General features: G+C 53.3%; 1 protein-coding gene across 1 annotated transcript in view; it reads left to right on the forward strand.

Annotated features, from left to right (window-relative positions):
* Positions 1-19,360, forward strand: part of MYO18B (myosin XVIIIB) — a 57,851-nt gene that overhangs the window by 29,830 nt on the left and 8,661 nt on the right. Inside the window, 12 exon segments of the mRNA XM_041410408.1 lie at positions 2-125; positions 703-897; positions 998-1,108; positions 1,683-1,787; positions 3,801-3,947; positions 7,011-7,124; positions 7,530-7,646; positions 8,313-8,396; positions 9,702-9,839; positions 10,060-10,245; positions 17,702-17,835; positions 19,047-19,088. Coding sequence (XP_041266342.1) covers positions 2-125; positions 703-897; positions 998-1,108; positions 1,683-1,787; positions 3,801-3,947; positions 7,011-7,124; positions 7,530-7,646; positions 8,313-8,396; positions 9,702-9,839; positions 10,060-10,245; positions 17,702-17,835; positions 19,047-19,088 — 1,497 coding nt within the window.

Below are 19,360 nucleotides of genomic sequence, written 5' to 3' on the forward strand. Positions count from 1 at the left end.
GGTTTGACTTGCAGTTAGCCCAGGCCCTGGGGCAATCTGCCTTCGAGAAGAGCCTCCGTGAAAAGCTGTCCCAGGAGAACACCAGCATCCGCTGGGAGATGGGCAAACTGCAGCAGAGCCTGGAGGTAGGAGGAGACCCCACTTTGCTGTGTTGGACCCAGTTTTGGGAGCAGCACTCATTATCCTTGCAATCAGAGCAGAGGCAATCAGGAAACTTGATTTCAATTTCTCTTAGCACAGCTCAGTGTGTTTAAATCTCCTTCCAGAAGGGGTGTTGCTAGGTATGAGTGATCCCCACCCCATGATTCAGCTAATCAGGGCCACCCCCATTTTCACTGGGGTCACTTGTGCTCTTCCTCACATGCCTACCCCCAATCCCATCTTGGGGAAGGTGCTGTCTGTGCCCCGTGGGATGGTGCTGCACCAAATGCCACCATGGTGGCAGGGGCACTGCTGCTGGGGTGGGGGGAACCCCAAAGGCTGCTGCCAGCACCCCCAGGCAGCTGGGGCTGCAGGGAACCCACGGGGGACACCCCAGGGCAGTGGGAAGGTGAGGTCAGGATCAAGAGGGAAAGGTGGGCATGGGGCTCTGGGTGTGGGGTCCCTGCTGCTGCTCCAGGAGGTTGGCACGATGCCTTTGGGAATGCTGTGGGTTCTGAGAGCAGGGTGTGAGTGTCCAGGCTCTGAGCCCGCTCTGCCCAGCACAAAGAGGCCGAGGTGGCCAGGCTGGAGCAGCAGGTGGCCGTGCTGGCCGGCCGAGTGCAGGAGCTCAGCATCCCCGGGGCCACGGACACGGTGCCCACGCTCAAGAAGAAGCTCTGGGACCTGGAGGGCAGCGCTGCTGAGCAGAAGAAGGAGCTGGAGCGGCAAACAGCTGCTGTGGATCACCTGGAGCAGGTAACGTGGGGCTGGGGGGACCAGGGGTGTCTGTCCCTGCTGGGACAGCCCAACACCATCCTCATCCCCTCGGGGTGTGCATCACCTCTGGGTGTTTCAGCTCCACGAGAGGCTGGAGCTGGAGATCGAGAGGATGAAGCAGATCCACCAGAAGGAGCTGGAGGACAAGGACGAGGAGCTGGAGGACATGCAGAAGTCCTGCCAGAAGAGGGTAGGTTTGATGCTGGGTGCTCCCCAAAGCTCCCCATGTCCCCAGGAGCTCTTCCAGGTTCCTGCTTTCCCACCATCACCCCAGCATGAGCCTCGGTCACAGCCTTGGGGTGCAGATCAGGCTTTGGGTCAGGGGTGAGCCCCTGCCACGCTGGAGGAGCTGTTGAGGACAGTGTGTGAGAGCCACACGTGATGCAGCACATGGACCCACTGCTCCCAGTAACACCAATGTCAGCTCCAGGGTGTCATGTTTGGGGCTGATTTGCAGAAAACAGCCTTTCCTCAAGGCCATGAGGTTGGTGGGTGCAAACACGAATTCCAAAGCTGCAGGGGCATGTCTGGCTGTGCTTCAAACAGCCCATCCTGTCCCCAATGTCCTGCAGGTCCCTGGCACTGGCACTGCCAGGGGTAGGAGGTACTCCAGGGGACGTGGCCCATTCCTGGTCCCCAGTGCTGGCTGCAGAGGTGCACTCCCTCTCCTGGGGAATGCCAAACTCCCGCTGTGGCAGTAGCTCTGCCCTGCTGGCACCTTGAGGGGTGGCTGGGTGCTGAGCGTGGCTGGGTTTCTCCCACAGCTCCGGCAGCTGGAGATGCAGCTGGAGCAGGAGCACGAGCAGAAGCAGATGGTGCTGCATGAGAAGCAGGACCTGGAAGGGCTCATTGGCACCTTGTGTGAGCAGGTAAGGGGGCAGTGCCCTCCCAGGGGCTGCTTCGTGGGCCATGCCCTGCCCTAAAAGCAGGAGTGGGGATAAACAAGTGCAGCCAGAGCAGCAGCCTGGTGTTGGTGCACGTGCTGCTGCTCATGGTCCTCTGTCCCTCATCTGTCCCAGATGCCACCCAGCCGCAGCAGGCACTGGGATCTGGAGGTGTTGGGACTGCAGGGATCACACAGGGGCTGCACGGTCCCACTAAGGACCCACAGAGAGGAATTGTTCCTTTTTGTACAGGAGAATTATCCAGGCAGAGGAAGGTGTCTGCTTTTTCCTGGTGTTTCATGAGAGCCAAACTAGCCAGGTCTAGCACTGGACTGCATCCAGCTGCCTAGAAAAGCAGTTTATCCAATCCTGCTCATTGCAGAGGAATTATATCCCAAGCACATTTGGTGAACAAATCCTTTTGCTCTCTCTGATCAGTCTGTGGAAGCAACTGGAAAAAAGCACACCCAGTTCTGCTCCCGTTCAGCCAGCAGGTGAGGAGGGGCTGCACTCAGCCTCCTTGGGCATCCCTTGGCATCACCTGGAGGCCACCCCAGAGCTCTGGTGACTGAGAGAGGCCAGGGCTGAGGATGGCAGCAGCTCAGTGTCACTGTCAGGTGGTGCTGCAGCCCAGGACTGCCCAGAGGATCTGTCACATGTCCCCATGTCTCCTGCCCACGCTCACGCTGCCTTGTCCCAGTGCCACTCACCCTGGCACAGAAACCAAGCCCTGTGTCCTCTGGCTGTTGGCACAAGCTGCATTTCACCACTTCACCAGCCCTGGCAGTCCTGTGAGTTCATTAAACAGCATGAATCCGGGATCTTTGCAGCACCAGAACGGGGGGAATATTTCAAGCAGACACAAAATGGTCTGACGAGGCTTTTCCAACACAACCCTCCTGCTCCTGGCTTAGAAAATGTTTTGGGAACTGTCACAATAAACAATGCTGTATCAAAGCAGGGGATTATTACAACAGTCCAACACATCCTGCTTGTTCGTGGGAGGGGAGCTGAGATGGATGAGCAGGCAGCAGGAGCTGAGGGGGCTCAGGAGGAAAGGCTTCCTCTCCCTCCGCAGAGCCCCCAGGTGTTGCCCTGGCAGCCCCCAGCCCCCCGAGGGCAGTCCTGGTGTGAGGGAAGGGGAGATGGGGCCATGCAGCTGGGATTGCTGTGAGACACAACCACAGTTTGGCAGCAGCTATTGAATCAAATCCTGGCTTTGTCACTTAAAAATCCTGGGCTGCAGTGGTGGGAGGGGGCAGCTGTTTCCAGCCATGGCACCAAATTTATCCCCTGTGGTTGTGGACAGACCCTGAGCAAGAGGAAAATGATGTGAGCAGTGTCCAGGATCCAGCTGGAGGGATGGCAGGGGAACAGCAGTGGTGGTGCTGCAAACACCCTCTGGTTTGCAGAGGACAGTTCCTTAAAAAATAGAAAGAAAACAGCCAACCCAGAAAACTAATTAAGGAAATGGAGATGCCAATGATTTCTTGTTCCAGCAAATTCCAGACAGCTCTAAACCAGGCTACAAGGTCAAATCCACACAGTTGATTTTAGCCAGTGAACAGAAAAAGGAGAAGGAAGGGGTTTGAAAGGAGAGCCGTGGAAAACAACCTAAATGGAAAATGCTCTTATACCTCAGTTATGCTGAAATCGAGCACTGAAACCATGTCCCTGTTTATTTGGTGGCTAATTCCTTTATCCCTGTAACCATGGTTGCTCTCTCCCTCTCTCTGGGGGTTTTTTTAAGGTACTCCTTGTGGCTGTGTGGCCAGGCTGTCCCTCTGGCCACAGGGGTCACCACTGGGGGGGATGTGACCCGTGGAGAGCAGGGCTGGGCAAATATTTTCAGAGGAGCAGCTCTTTGGTGGGGAAAAAATACAGAACTGGCCGTGGCACTCAGTGCTTCGGTGTAGTTAACCAAAACATCCCTAAATCGAGTGGGGAACGCTTTGGGATGGGGCAGAAGGGCTCAGCCACCCCCTGTCCCCTGCCCAGATCGGCCACCGCGACTTCGACGTGGAGAAGCGGCTGCGGCGGGACCTGCGGAGGACCCGGGCGCTGCTGGCCGATGTTCAGCTGCTGCTGGCGGCCCCAGCCGAGCCCGGAGGCGGCGGCCAGGAGCTGGAGCACCTCCGCAAACAGGTACGGGAGGGACTGCGGGCAGCGGGGACCATTCCCAGCCGCCCCGGTTTGACTGAGCGCTGACACGCAGCGGGAGTCTCCTTGGAAAAGGAGCTCTTCCCTGTAATTAAGGCAGCGCTGGTGAAGTGCTTTTTTCCCTTTTTTTCCCTGTTAATTACCTTCTGTTTGGCGCGTTTCTGTGCGTCTCCTACGGCCGGGCTGGGGCGGCGTTGCCATAGGGATGCTGCGAGCGGCAGAGGGATGGGGGGGATTTGCCGTGGTCTGAGCTCAGCGGCGCTGGGTGACCTGGGGAGCGGTTCTGTGCCACCACACTGGGGACATCCCCGACCCCAAGGTGAGCTCTGAGTCCTGTGGGGTGCCCTGCTATGGGATAGGAACACCACGGGGCTCTCCATCCCCTTGTGGGCCGTGTATTCCCAAGCGCCACGCAGGGGCTCAGCTAAAGCTGCTGGCCCTCTGAAACCACGAGAAATTAATCTGTTCTGCACATTTCCCCTGGAAACGAACTAATCTGAAGGCACGAGCAACTCCAGCAACATCCGAATATAACTGGGAGGGTCGTTGTGCATAAATAACAGCTGTGAGCAGCAGCTGTTCCCACCTGTGCTGGGGGAGAAGGGGAAGGTGAGCTGGGCTTGATGGAGCTCGAGGTGTGTCCATGCCCTTACCTGGATGTCCAGAGCAGGAGATGGCCATGGCTGGGACAGACCACAGTGGGAATGGCCATTTTTTGCACTCTTGTGCTGTTAAATATTATTGACTGGGTGCTGTAGTGCTGTGCTTCATTAATCCCTCAGTGTTTCCCAAATCCCACTTTGGGGCTGGAGAGGTTGCACTGCCCCTGTTTTTTCCCAGTCCCTGGTGGGAGGGAAATGTGGCAGGGTCCTGCCCTCAGGTCCCTTCCATGTGCTGATCTGAGGGGCCTGCATGAATGCTGAGGTGTTTCCTCTGCCCATCCCGTGGCCATCCCATCATGTCCATCCCCATCCCTCTGGGGAATAATGCCCAGCTCACCTGGGGAGCAGAGCTGGGGAAGTAAATCTTTACTCCAGAGACTAAAGTCATGGAGAGAGCAGCTGAGGGATCTGGGGGGGCTCAGCCTGGGGAAAAGGAGGCTCAGGGGGGACCTTGTGGCTCTGCACAACTCCTGACAGGAGGGGACAGCCTGGGGAGGGTCAGGCTCTGCTCCCAGGGAACAGGGACGGGATGAGAGCAAACTGCATCAAACTGTGCCAGGGGCGGGTCAGGGTGGACAGCAGGAGGAATTTCATCGTGGAAAGGGTGGTCAGGGACTGGAAGGGGTTGCCCAGGGATGTTTGGAGTCCCAATCCCTGGAGGTGTCCAAGGAATTGCTGGACGTGGCGCTCAGTGCTCTGGGCTGGTGACAAGGTGGGGATCAGGCACAGGCTGGAGATGACTTTGGAAATCTCTCCCAACCTTTATGACTCTGGGATTCTGGGACTCTTGCTCCCTGCACACCCCAGTCCCCACAGCAAGGCAGGAGGTCACTCTCTGTCCCTGTGGTTCCATGGCTGTGCTCAGCTCCCTTGTGTTTGGAGAAGAGCAGACAGCCTGGATTTTGGGAATGCGGAGTTTTTGCTGTGCCACCAACACTGAGACTCTGCCTGTGTTTAAAATGCCACAAGATTATTCTGTCCTTTAAGCTGAAACAATTTCTAATGGCATTCATGACGACTTTCTCAAAAGCCAATGCATCCTACCAGCAGCCCACGGAGCTGCATGAGAAGAAAAACTTTGCTAAAATGTTACATTTCCGTTAATCAAAATCCATATGGCTGGAAGTGCAGCATTGTTTCTTAATAAGGCTGAGGCATCCATTTTATGCAGGTATTTAACAGATGGTGTTCACAGCAAACTAATGTTGTTCCACAGTTCATACATTATGCATTTTTGGGGGGAATTTCAATTTATTCTTCCCAAGTGGGAAAATTCCATTACACAAAGTGAATTGGAAGCTGATGTTTAATGAGGGGTCCTGGAGATGCTTTTCTGCCTGATGGAACTATCAGGGATTTGGTGGGAATTGTGGCACGGAAGAGGCCAGTCCATGATTGTGGATGCAGCTGTTTCTAGAGCAGCTGGACAGGTGGGAAAGGCCACAAAACCAGGAGCTGATCTGAGTGGCATCTTCAACTCATCCCAGCAAAGCACAGAGACTTTTTTTAGTCTCTGTGCTGGTGGAAGAAAGTTCTTCCTTTTCTAGTGAAAGGTCTCAATCTCCCCAAACAGTGGAGAAGCTCCAGTGATGGTATTCCATGATTTCCCCCCCTTTTTTTTTTTTTTTTTTTTTTTTTTTTTTTTGAGAGAAAGAGATAAAAAAGAAAGTAAAAAAATTAATTCTCAAACTCTTGCCATGGTGTGCAGCTTTTCCCGTTGCTCCCTGGAACTCCACAGGGAAACCAGGAGCAGGCACAGGAAATGAGCAGTGAGCAGAGGGGTTTATTTTTCATAGAGAAAAGAAAGAAACCCCAACGAGCAGGGGAAGGAACTGGATGTTCAGGTACAGCCTACGACAACTCCTCCGCCCAGGCAAGAGGGGGAGTTTTCGGGATGACGCTGCAGCTTCCAGATGTTTGCAGCCCATTGAAGATCGTTGTGATCTTAATGGCTGAGCTGTAAAACCCGAGAGCAAATTAGCGTTTATAAATGGGATCTTCCACGTGTATTTGCAAATGCAATTTACGCCACGTGAAAAGCCCATTTGCAAACCCCCGAATCATGAATTGCTCTAATCAGGAATTACATGTAATTCACATAATTTTGCAAATTAATGATCCCAGCTCCACCTCGCCGAAGGAGGATGTGCCATCGAGGCTGCTGGACTCGCCAGGACAGTCAGTGGTGTTGGGATCTGTGCTGGGAGGTGCCAAGGAGGCTTTGCTTGCCTTGTAAACCAGGAGCACGGGTTTAAAACGTGGAGATTCTGTGTTCTTCAGCAGGGAAAAATACTCTGTGCAAGTGGGAATAAACGTGGCACGGGGGCAGCACCATCAGCATGTGGTTTCTGCTCCTTTAATGATGATCCCCTGCAACTTTTCCCAGCTGGAAGAGAGTGAAGCCAAGTGTGCAGAGGCCCAGAGATGCCAGCAGACAGCAGCCCTGGAGCTGGAGAACCTGCACACGGAGCTGGAGACCCTCAGCAGAAGCAAGACCCTGGTGGGTTCCTGGAGCTGTCCCAGGGCAGGGCAGGTGGGAGGGCACAGCCCCACCTCGGGGGAGTTTGGCAGCAATCAGCAGCTGCTTCGCTAAATCAGCCACTACCAGAGTGGTTAATAAATCACCTCGCGGTGTTCATTACACGGGTGAGGATTTTTACAAAATATCCCAGCGTGTTTACTAAGTCTCCAAGGATATACCTCACTAAATCACCTGGACAGTTTGGAAACAACAGCCTCCGGGGGTGGGGTTTAATGGGTGGACAGAATTCCTGCAGGGGAGCAGCATCCCGTGGTCCTGCTCTGCCTCTCTGATGGGCTGGAGGCTGTTGGCAGCACATGCCAGAGGGGATTTGGTCGGTTCCCTGAGGGATCCATGAACCAGGTGCTGTGGATCCTCCTGCAGGTGGACGAGCAGCTGTTCCAGCTGCAGCACGAGAGAGCAGACCTGCTGAAGCGCATCGATGAGGACCAGGAAGACCTGAACGAGCTCATGGAAAAGCACAAGGCTCTGATTGCCCAGGTAGGAGCTGGGGCAGCGTCTCCAACCCTGGGAGGGCTCTCGGGAAGCCCTGCAGGGTCAGTGGTGGCCCCTGGGGCTGCACAGAGGGGTGAGGAGCCCAGGACAGAAGTGCTGTGATGAGGAAGGGAAGGCTCACAGCACCAGATCCTCTCCCCTGCAGTTTTTGACCTTCTTTCAAGAGGTATTTTGCCTTTGGTTTCAACACTTGGGGAATCCTACAGCTGCCCCTCTGGGTTGTTTTTTTATTCCTTCTTTCACCATTTTCTCATGCAGAGGTTAAAAAGTGCTGCCAGACGGCCTTGGGGCTTTCAGTGTCATATCCAAGCTATGTCAGGCTCTCCCAAAGGATTATCCTGGGAGCTGAGGGACCCCAAAACTCCCATGGGAGAGAGCAGGCTGGCCAGGCTGGCAATTCACAGTCTGCTGCCCCATACAGAGGTGGGAGGGATCCAGGAGCCTGTGTCTGGAACCAGGACAACCTGGTTTCTGTCCTGATCCACAAATACTTGTTTCAAAAATTAGGGAAGCTGCAGTGAGTTGGGAGAATGAAGCTCCATCAGGGCAGTCCAGGAGCAGCTCACTGTCCCAGGGGCAGGAGGTTCAGGCAGGAACCAGCCCTCTGCCCTGATCCCACTTGCTCCCACTCCAAGTTTTCTGTTTCTGCAGTCAGCCACAGACATCGCTCAGATCCGGGAGCTGCAGACACAGGTGGAGGATGTGAAGAAAGAAAAGCAGAGCCTGCAGGAGAAGGTAATTCCTGCAGGGGAAGGTAATTCCTGCCCAGCCTGTGGCACCCCTGCTGAGGAGTGGGACCTCTTTAGGCTGGAGAAATCTTTTCCTGGCAGAGTTTTTGGGATTCACAGCCTGGCTTTTCTTTCCTCCCTTGCTGAACTGCCCTGGCTGGGATGGGCACCAGCAGGGGCTGCACCCCATGGCCTCTGTGGCTGTGCCACCCCTCCTGGAGTGAGGGATTTAATTTTAAACACATGAGTAATCCCATTAAGTGAAGTGCTTTACTGGAGCGTGGCTAAGCTACCCAGGAATCAGAAGCAGGACTCGCTCCTCCGAGGCGGAGCGGGTGGTGCTTTGGAGATAGGCTGGATAAAAGGAGGCAGATTCCTGCAGTTTTAGGTCAAATTCAAAATCTGAACCCGGGATCACTAAAAGGGCAGTTTCCTTTGGAGATCTCGATGTAAGAACTGAGGAAACAGCTTGGCCCGGGCAGCTTTCCACAAAGGCTGTGAATTTTTACTCCTGCTGTCCTCAAAGAGTCTGTGAGGAGAGAAAAGCAAAGGAGCCCCAGACACGTGTCCCTGGCCAGCAAGTTCTCCATTCAGAGCCACACATCCGTGTCAGGCCTGCTCTGTGCGCCTTCAACAGCAGGGAATTCTCTAGGAAGGGAGGGCAGCGCTTGGACACGTCACGTCAGGGGCCAGGAGAGACCCCAGTGCATGTGAGGGACTGGGGAGGGGATCTGGAAAAAGGGGATCAGGAGAGGGGATCAGCATGTTAGCATTCAGGAACACATAATCACGGAATGATTAAATGCGGGTGCTTTTACTGAAGAGCCCTGGGTGTCAGGGGTACAGACCCCAATCTGACTCTGCCATGGGTTCGGGATGAACGTGTTTTTATATTCTATCGTTATGTAACTTACATATTAATTATTAAACCTACATTGTTCTATTGTATATATTGATTTCATCCAAGCATAGGTTTCTCGTGATCCCCCTTCAAACCCTTGAACATAGTTTCTCATGATTCTTCTTACGATTAAACAATAATTATATCTAAACAATCATCACATCTAACAATTATCTCATTTATCATATACTGGTCATGCAGGTGCAATTTCACATGATCTGGCAAACACAAGGCCTAACATTTCCCAGGGCCTACTTTTACCATTTCCCCAGGGCCTAAGCTTAGCCTAGCTTTCTTTCTAACTCCCCAAATTTTCTGCGGTTTTAAATCTTTTACTGTCAAGCAGAGGGGTTCAGCAGAGGGGTCCGGCAGAGGGGCTGGGGGATGCTGACACAGCCCCTGCTCTCCCAGCTGCAGGCAGCTCAGGCCAGGGCGGCCCAGCTGGAGCAGTGCCCGGCCGAGCGCTCCATCGTCAGCCGGCAGGAAGCTCGGATCCGGGACCTGGAGAGCCAGCTGGACTTCCAGGCCGTGCAGATGAAGCGCTTCGAGGTACCCCCTGCTCGCTTGCGCTGGTGCCAGGCAGGCCTGGCAGTGCCACCGCCTCACCCGCGGGGACAGGAGCGCCTGGGAAGGGCCGGGAGGGACAGCTGGCGGCTGGGGCTGGTTGGTGGCACTGCTGCTCCCTCTGCGTGGGAGTTTCTGACAGCCAGCAGTGGCTCGGTGCTCACGAGGAGCTTCCCAACAGCTCGGCTTCCCCTTCACCCCCCAGGTGCTGGTGCTGCGCCTGCGGGACAGCATCATCCAGATGGGAGAGGAGCTGGAGAAGGCGGCCGAGTCGGAGGCACGGGAGAGGGAGAACACCAGGTACTACCAGAGGAGGATGGAGGAGATGAAGGCTGACATGGACGAGCTGGTGCAGAGGGAGCTGGAGTCCAGCCGCCGGCGCATGGAGCTGGTGAGGGGCTGCTCCTGCCGGGGTTTGGGTGCTCCCATGGCCACAGGGGTTTGCTGCAGCTGGAGGTGACCCCTCGTAACCCCTGGGCTGGTCTGAGGCCTCCAGAAAAGTCATTTTTGTCTGGCCCTTTGTGTGCTCTGGGTCTGGGGATGGAGTTGTTCCTGGGCTGCTCCTCTGGGAGGGGCAGGGAATTGCTCTGCAGCTCTCTGCAGCCCTAAACCATTGAACCAAAGCTGTCCTTGAGGAGCCTCATGCTCCCTTTCTCCATGGCTGATCTGGTCACTCTGCTCCATGGTTTTTTTGTTGGGAAGGAGGTGGCTTTGCCTGCTCTCATAGAAATGCAGTTCACGTGTGGATGTGGCACTTGGGGACATGGTTTAGTGCTGGACTTGGCACTGCTGGGGTAACAGTTGGACTGGATGATCTTGGAGGTGTTTCCATCCTGGATGAATCTATGATTCCAAGTTAGGTCATTCCCTCCTCATGCTGGTTCTCCTCATGTCAGGCAGAACCAGGGTGGGTGGGGAATGCCCTGGCCCTGCAGCAGCCGCTGGGTGTGCCAGGGCTGGATGTGCCAGGCTCAGCCCAAGCACCAGATCCTCCTGGATCTCCTGGCTTTGCCAAACCCTGCTGTGGCTGCAGCTCAGACAGTGCCAACCACAGCTAAACCTGCTCTGAGTGAGCAGAGCCCCAGCTGGCTTTGGAGAGCAGCAAAAATAGATTCACCTTCACTTTCCAGCCCTTTCCAGAGTCTCTTTTCATGTTGTTTCTTCCAGTAATCCAAGGGAAAGCCTCGCTCCCGAGTGGTAATTGAAAGATATTGCAATTCTGCTGGCAGCAGGGCTGAATTAGGAGCAGTTATTTTATCAATAATCTTTTAGTTAGCAATCAAGGAGATTTCGGGGTTTATTCTGCCCCGAGGCTGCCAGCCTTCCCGAGGGGAATGGTGTGAATGATTCTCAATCCTGCACCAGGTCAGGCTTTGTCCTTGCTCTGCCTGGTCCAGCTGCCAGGGCAGCCTCCCCTGGGCGTGGAATGAAGTTGGATCTCAGCCTGTGATGCTCTGCAGAGCCATGAGATGGTGGAGTGAGAGGCTCTGCTGAGGTGCCACGGGCATTCCGGGCTCCCTGATCCCTGTGGCACTGTGGGTGCTGTGATATGGGGTGTTTGTTGCAGCTCTGCTGGAAGGGCAGTGTTTGGAATGTGGATTCTCTGGCTGTTGGGATGGGGGTGGGTTCTTCTTGCTGTATTTTTGGGGTTGTGCCTGTATTTTTAGCAGCTTTCTGAATGTTTCATGTGGGGATGAAACATTCAGCGATGGGTGAAGGAAGATACAGGAGCTTCTTGGCACTCTTGTGTTCTCCCAGACAGAGTGTGCAGAGAGGTCTGAAAGGGATTTTAGAGACACCTCCCTCAAATAAGACACAAACAGCTGAAAACCAGCTGAACTTTTAGGCAGGACTGAGGGCTCTGGGCTTATCCAGACACTCAGATATTTGGGGTCATCTGGCATGTGCAGGAGAAAGGATCAGGGGGGCTCCCCCAGGCACAGCTCCCCATCCCAGCTTTCCCATGGCGATTGCTCCATGGGAACTGGCTCCAGGGGCTGCTGTGGCATTCCTGGGAGCAGAGGCATCCCCCAGACTGTGTCCTCTGAAGAGCACTTGAATTAAACATGGGGCAGAGCTGTGATCAAGGAGCCCAGCCCAGCTTGTCGGGAGCCTGGTGGGGAGCATCAATAGTTAATAGAAAGCCACTTATGGCTCTGCTCCTGCTAAATCCCCCATCAATTATAAATCCAGCCTGAATTATTCACTTGACATTACTTAAGTCATGCTCTGCTCCTAACAATTTTTTTAAAAAACTTATTTAAATACACGCTGGTGAGGTTGTGGACTTACCACACACTGTTGAGGTTTAAAGGGGGGGTGTTGAAGGGACAAACTCCTGGCAGAGACTGGGTTAAAAATCCTGTCTTGTTTCAGAGCTGCTGCATGTATATGTATGTATATATATATATATATATATATATATATATATATAATATATACAATATACAGAATAGAAGATATTTTGTTCTCAGACTTCATATTTATCAGTGGAAAATCCCATGCTACCATCCCCAGCCAGGCTTAGGGTGTCTCCATTCCATCCCTCCTTCTTTTCCCACCCAGTTTAGGGCAGTTGGGAGGCAGCCTTGTGCCATTCAGCAGGGAATGCCCAGTGAGGAGCAGGGATGAGAGCTGGCTGCCAGGCAGATGGCTCTGCCTCATGAATTTTGTAAGAAGGATGAGTTTTGAACACTTTCCAAGCATGTTTGGTAATGATGGGGGTAGGACTTGGCCCTGCTGGACTCTCTTTGCTCTGGCTGCACATCCTGGGTTTCCTCCCTGGAGCTGGAGCTCCTCTTCCAATAAAATCTGGATCCCAGCCTGCAGCAGCTCCTCATTTCTCAGCTGCTGTGTTGGCTCCCAGAGCTTGACAGGCCAGCCCCAGCCCCCTGGTGTCCTCAGACCATGGTGAGGAGGGAGGGATGGATTTCCAGCTTGGGGAGCGTAAATCCAAGGCTGCTCCCTGTGTTCATTGTGTGTGCACAAACACTCGTGCTTGTCCCCTACGTGTGTCCCCTGGTGAGGCTGCAGTGCTGGGAATGATGGAACAGGGGCTGGGAATGATGGAACAGGGGCTGGGAAGGATGGAACAGGGGCTGGGAAGGGTGGAACAGGGTCTGGAAAGGATGGAACAGGGTCGGGAAAGGATGGAACAGGTTGGGAAGGATGGAACAGGGTTGGGAAGGGTGGAACAGGGGCTGGGAAGGGTGGAGAAGAGCTGGGAGCAGCAGGAATGTGGGACAGTGAGTGTCTGGGACGAGGCAGTGTCTGGGATTTCCCTCCTGAGGCTGCTCTTAGGGGAGGTTGGTGCTGGCTGAGTTGTCTGCACAGCTCGGATTTAATGGGGGAGCTCAAGCATCTGGATGAGGGCTCTGGGATGAAAACTCTGGAATGAGGGCAGGAGCTGCTCAGGTCTCTTCTCCTGGAGAGCCAGGAGCCTTCTTGGTGGAATGCCTAGGGAAAAACAGGGGCTGACCCTGCTGGGATGAAGCCCTGGCTGGCCTAGGAAAGTCCAGGGATTTTCTGGGTCCCCTCGTGTCCCTCTGTGCCCAGCACAGCTCCACTGAACCTTCCCCAAGCACACCAGGGGGGGCTGGTGGGTGCTATCCTGAAATCAGCTTTCTTTAATGAGGCTGTGAAACTCATCAGCACAATAATTAACTAATTTTACAGAAAGCTGAAGTACAGGTGTGAAGATATTCTTCACAGGTTGTTTTGTGAGACCCTCAGTGTAAATAGTGTAAATAACTTTTTTTTTCCTCTGGTTCTTTTGCTGATAGATCTTTGTGCCCCAGCCCCACTATGGCCACGTTGTGTAACACAACAGAGCTGGAACTCCAGGATTAGGAGTTTTTGCTCATTTGCAAACTATAACGGGGTTTTTTTTGGGTGATATTTTTTTGTGTGTACGTGGGTTTTTTTGTGTTTTTTTTTAATGATTTTTTGGTTTTTTTTGTGTGTGTTTTTAAAAAATTATTTTTGGTTTTTAATGGTTTTTGGTGGGCTTTTTGGTGTGATTTTTTTGTGGTTTTTTTTGAGGTTTTTGGTTTTTTTTGGTGATTTTTTTTGTGTATACGTGGTTTTTTTTGTGTTTTTTAATGATTTTTTGGGGTTTTTTGTGTGTGTTTTTAAAAAATTTTTTTTGGTTTTTAATGGTTTTTGGTGGGCTTTTTGGTGTGATTTTTTTGTGGTTTTTTTTGAGGTTTTTGGGGTTTTTATTGTTTTTTGGGGTGCATTTTTGTTTTGGTTTGCGGGTTTTTTTTTTTTTTTGGTTTTTTTTGTGTGTGTTTTTAAAAAATTATTTTTGGTTTTTAATGGTTTTTGGTGGGCTTTTTGGTGTGATTTTTTTGTGGTTTTTTTTGAGGTTTTTGGGGTTTTTATTGATTTTTGTTTTGGTTTGTGGGGTTTTTTTGTTTGGTTTTTTGTTTTTTGTTGCTGTTTTTTGGGGGTTTTTTTGGGTTTTTTCCGGTTTTTTTTGTTGTTGTTGTTGTTGGGGTTTTTTTTTTGTTTTGTTTTTTTTTTTTTTTTTTTTTTTCTGGGGGGTTTTTTTTTTTTTTTTTTTTTTTGGGGGGTTTTTTTTTTTTTTTTTTTTTTTTTTTGACACTTCCAGTGAACTTGAGCCGCGAAGTGGGAGCCGTTTGTGCCTCCAGCCGGGAACGCCGCGCTCCCACCCAGGCAAACGCTCCGCTCGCAGCAGGGTCCCAGCAAACCCTCTGATGTCCCCGCAGCTCCCGTCCCCATCCCCGCCTGCTCCTGGGGCTTCCCTGCTGCTCTTCCCTTTGCCTTTGAGGACGTGTAAGGACAATTATCATCAAAGGCAGCCGGTCCTTAGAGGTGACAGCGGCTGATGGAGGAGCCAGGAGTGAAAGCTCGGCTGCGTATTTGCTAATTAGGGCTGTTGTGATTCTTCTTTGCCATTAAAAGAGTAAATTCCTCAGGAATCCGTCAGCTGCTCGCTCGCCAATTACACGGTGCTCACTCCAGCCTTCAACCGAGCAAATTTTGTCGCTTCAAACTTTCCCAAAACCCCGCGAGTTAACGGCTTAATTAAAAATAATAATGATGGATGAATTCCGCAGGTGCGCGCTAAGTTGTTAGAAGAGAAGGGATCTAAGTTGGATTAATTAGATTACACTTGACTTGAGGTGGATGGGAGCGAGCAGAGGTGGTGTTGTCACAGCAGAAATAAACAGAAATACAAGGTGGTGACAAGGACGTGGTGCTGGCCTGGGAATCCTTTGGAGTCCCAAGGATCATTGCACTGCTGGTTTTGTTTATCTCCTTTTAACCTCTTTTCGGATAATTCTGAGACAAAATTAGTTGAGGGAAAAAAAAACCTCTTAAGGAAAAGAAGGTTTAGAAATCTCCTTCCATGAGGGATGTGCAGAATCTCTGCAGGAATCCAGCTGAGAGCAGCTCCCTGTGGGTTTGATGAGTGCCAGGCATCACTGAGTGAGCTCCTGTCCCCTTGCCTTGGGGACACCTTTAATCCAGGCTCCCTGTCAGCAGGGATCAACCTCAGCCTTCTGAAACCGTGGTTTCTGACCCACCAGCAGAGCCAGTCCTTTGCTCTGGGGCATCTATCCCCCAGTGTGAATGGGAGAATCTGGTGTGGAAATGTATTCAGAACCAGGCAGAATGTATATTTTATTTATTGATGATAAAATATACATCAGCCAGGGGTTCTGAGCTGGTCAGGCTGGTCCTGCTGTGCATGTCTGACTGGTTTGGTGGAAGCAGCCAGAGGTGCTGGTGCCAAAAGCAGCTTTAGCCCCTCAGGTCCATGGTGCAGATTGCCCAATAATATGAGTTTTCTCCTTTATTTCTCCCCATTTTCTGCTCAGAGGAAAGAGAAGCCAGCTCTGCCCAGTGTGAGGGTGTCAATTCTCAGACTAGGGACTGTGTGAAAAGAGAAAAGCTTCTTGGATTTACATTTAGATGGAAACAACATGTGTCAGAGGTGTCCAGCAGCTCCCTGAGTGCCAGGGGCCTGGTGCTGGGATGGGCCTTGTCAGTTTGTGTTCTGCAGGCAGTATTTTGCCATCTGAAACTGAATAATTTTGGCAAAATCATTCCTTTCCTTGAGACAGTTGTAGGGTGTGTCGAGAAAAACGTGAGGTGTCTCCGTGGCTGAGATTTGGGACAGCTGGGAGGGGGGGTTGAGCAGTGTCAGCTCTGTTTCCTGGCTCACATCCAAATCACCTCTCAGGTGGCCTGTGGGCAGGGGACCCCAGGGTCACCCCCAGTCCCCAGGGTCACCCCAGGTCCCCCTCCCAAGGCCACCAGTGTGGGTGCCACAAACTGTGGGTGCCAGGGATGTCCTGGGGGTGGCAGGGGGGGCCCAGCTCAGCAGGGATGATCCCTTTCCTCTCAGCATTCCTAGGGTCATGCAGAAGGTAGCAAGGTCAGGGGGGATCCCACGAGCCAGGGGGACCCCTCCAGCCCCCAGGACATTCCGTTTGCTGCTCCCACAGCCATCCCAGGGGATTTCTGTGTCTGTGGCCAGAGGAAGTGGGTTTGGGGTGCTGGTGGGGGGATACTGTTCCGTGCCTCCCTGCCCATCCCTGTTAACAGCAGCAGAACAGAGGACTGGAATTAAATGCAGCCTAAATAACTATATTTAATTTGTGCCATAGCCTGCAGATGAGTCAATAGAGGCTCTTATCAGCCTGTGGAAGGGCTCAGCTCTTTATCAGGCAGCAGTTCCACGCCCTGCTCCTGCAGTCCCAAACACTGAACCCAGGCACGTGGGCACCTGGAGCTTGGGGCTCTTTCCTCCTCTCAAGTGTTTCACTGTGAGCCCTCTTCTGAGCCCCTGAGGTCCTTGATGAAACACTTCCCTTGATGAAACAGCTTCTTTCCACCTTCTCCCCGGGCCAGGAGGGAAGTGGAGGGCTTGGAAACACCAAGTTTCAGGAAACTTCCCAGCAGCAGTGAGGCTTTCCCCAACGCCAGCGCGTTCCCAGGAGCCGCTGTGGCACCCAAACAGGGCTGTTTCTTTCCATGTTTTGATGAACTGAGATGCTCTTCCCCCGAGGCCCCTGTGCCTGGTGATTCCAGGCCTTCCATTATTTACTGTGACAGTGTGCCAGCTCCTGTGCCCTGGCCTGTCTCAAGTCATCCCTCACCTTGTCACCGCCGCCGTGGCGATTTCACAGCTGGCAGCTTCAATCACCGTGGATCTGCTGCTCCCTCCTCTCTGCCCTGTGATGGCCTGGGAGCAGCAGGAAGGGTTCCTTCCCAGCTGAAAGGATGTGGAATGTGATGAGCATGGGTGCAGGGCCTGGCTGGTGTCCTTGGTGTGCAGAGTGGGCGATGTTGGTCCATGGAGCTGTGGGGGTCGTGTTGGATTGTGAATCCTGAAATGGTTTGGGTTGCAGGGACCTCAAAGCTTATCCTGTCCTCCCCCTGCCATGGGCAGGGACACCTTCCACTAGCCCAGGTTGCTCCAAGCCCTGTCCAAGCTGGTCTGGGACATTTCCAGGGATGCAGGGGCAGCCACAGCTTCTCTGGGCAACCTCTGCCAGGGCCTCCCCACCCTCCCAGGGAAGAATTTCTTCCCAATATCCCATCTAATCCTGCCTCTGGTAGTGGGCAGTCATTCCCTGTGTCCTGTCACTCCATGCCCTTATCCAAAATTCCTCTCCAGTTCTCTTGGAGCCCCTTTAAGCACTGGAAGGTGCTGGAAGATGCAGTTTATGTTCACAGGCACCACAGGGCACGGTGCAGCTAACCAGCCCCCCCCAGGCAGCACTGGGGTGGGGGTGGGATGGTTTAGCAGCCACCCCCCTGGCAGCTCAGGTGCCATGGCAGGTGCAGAGCCTCACCTGGTGTCCCCCGTGCAGGAGCAGCAGCTGGCAGAGCTGGCAGAGGCGAGGCAGGGGCTGCAGGCTGACCTGGGCACCTCCATCCGCCGCATCGCAGACCTGCAGGTGGCCCTGGAGGGGCTGCGTGACAGCGACGACAGCGATGCTGACAGGTGAGGAAGGGGGGCGGGGGGAGCTGAGGGGAGCTGGGGGGCTCAGCTGCTCTGTGCTGGGGAAGGGGCAGCGCTGGGAAATGCCAGGGTGAGTTCATGTCCTCACCCTCACGTGTTTGCGCTGCTACGAGCAAAAAGCTTTGTGTTGATGGAAGGTTTCGTGGAAAGTGTCACCCTTGAAAATCATCCTGGGTGGCCCAGCTTGAAGTGAGCACAAAAGGTGGGAATAGCCCCATTTGGACAGCAGGTCCCTGGCAGCAGTTTGGTGGTGCCCCAGTGCTGGGTTCATTGAGTGAAAATCCTGCTTTGATCATCCCCAGGAGCTGGAGGAACTGGGTGATTGGGTACGGGGTTTTACCAGGAAAAAAATGAGGAAAGAATTCCAGTGCATTTTTCAGGTGTTATTTCTAAAGCCCTTCAATTTTCCCCTCTGCCACGCAGCTAAAGGGGCATCATGACAAATGGGGACAAAACAGAGGAATGAGTTTAAAAGGAAAAAAATAAAAGAAAAATAAAGCTGAGGTGTGCTTGTCACCACTTGCTCTTGCTCTGTGTGGTGATTAAACCAGGGAAGGGTGAGACAGAAGCTTAGACACTCACTGCTTCCCAAAAGAAGTGTGATTTCCAGTGCAGTTGATGCATCAGTGGAGGTGAGAAGTGCTTCCCGGCAGGAACGGCAGCGGCTGCGGGCAGGAGCAGCCCCAGGCATCACTCCCCGAGCACCACTCCCCGTTCTGCTCCCTCCTTTTGCCCCGGGGTCCCTTTTGCAGCCCGGCCTGAGCCGTGCAGGGAGCAGGGAGGGGTCTCCAGCCCCACTCCTGCGGCTGTTTTGGGAGTGTTCCCCAGTGTCTTGGTTTGAAAAGACAGGTGTTTGCTAAGGAAGGCAGGAGCCTCCCTTGAAATGGAAAATGTAAAATCCCCTCCCTCCGAATTATGATGACTTTGGAATTTAGGGGCTCTCAGACAAAGATATGGGAATAGGAATTACAGAAAACTGCTCCATGAACAGAAGATAACCACCCCACCTCTAACAGCTGGCAATAGAATACACATTACACAGCCCCAGCTACAGCTTGCAGCCCAAGACACCTGGCCCAGCCCCTGCCCTGGCCACACAGGCTGTGCTGCAGTTGGGCTGGGGAGTTTTGCACCTCGTGGTGGGTTTGGGGTGCCCAGGAGCCATGGCTGACCCTCTCCCCTGGTCCTTGCAGCGCGCGGACGGCGCGGGAGTCGCTGTGCTCCAGGAGAGACACGTGAGTGATGCCAGGAGATGGTGCTGCCAAAGGACAGAGCCTGGGCTTCTGCCACAGCCCAGGGAGCACCAGCTGCTGCACCCAGGGGTGATGAACCCTGCAGTGTCTGCTGCAGCTGCTCACACTGGCATCCAGATGTGCTGCTGTTGTGTGCCCCACGCCCATCGATCCACTCCCACCCCCTGCGAGCTCTGGCTCTTATCCCGAGGGATGCTTCCACTCCTCTGTGGCTTGGAAGGAAAACGGAGATCCTAAAGATTTCATCCCCTACA

This window comes from Onychostruthus taczanowskii, unplaced genomic scaffold, assembly GCF_017590055.1.
Source record: "Onychostruthus taczanowskii isolate IOZ18803 unplaced genomic scaffold, ASM1759005v1 scaffold32, whole genome shotgun sequence".
NCBI lineage: Eukaryota > Metazoa > Chordata > Aves > Passeriformes > Passeridae > Onychostruthus > Onychostruthus taczanowskii.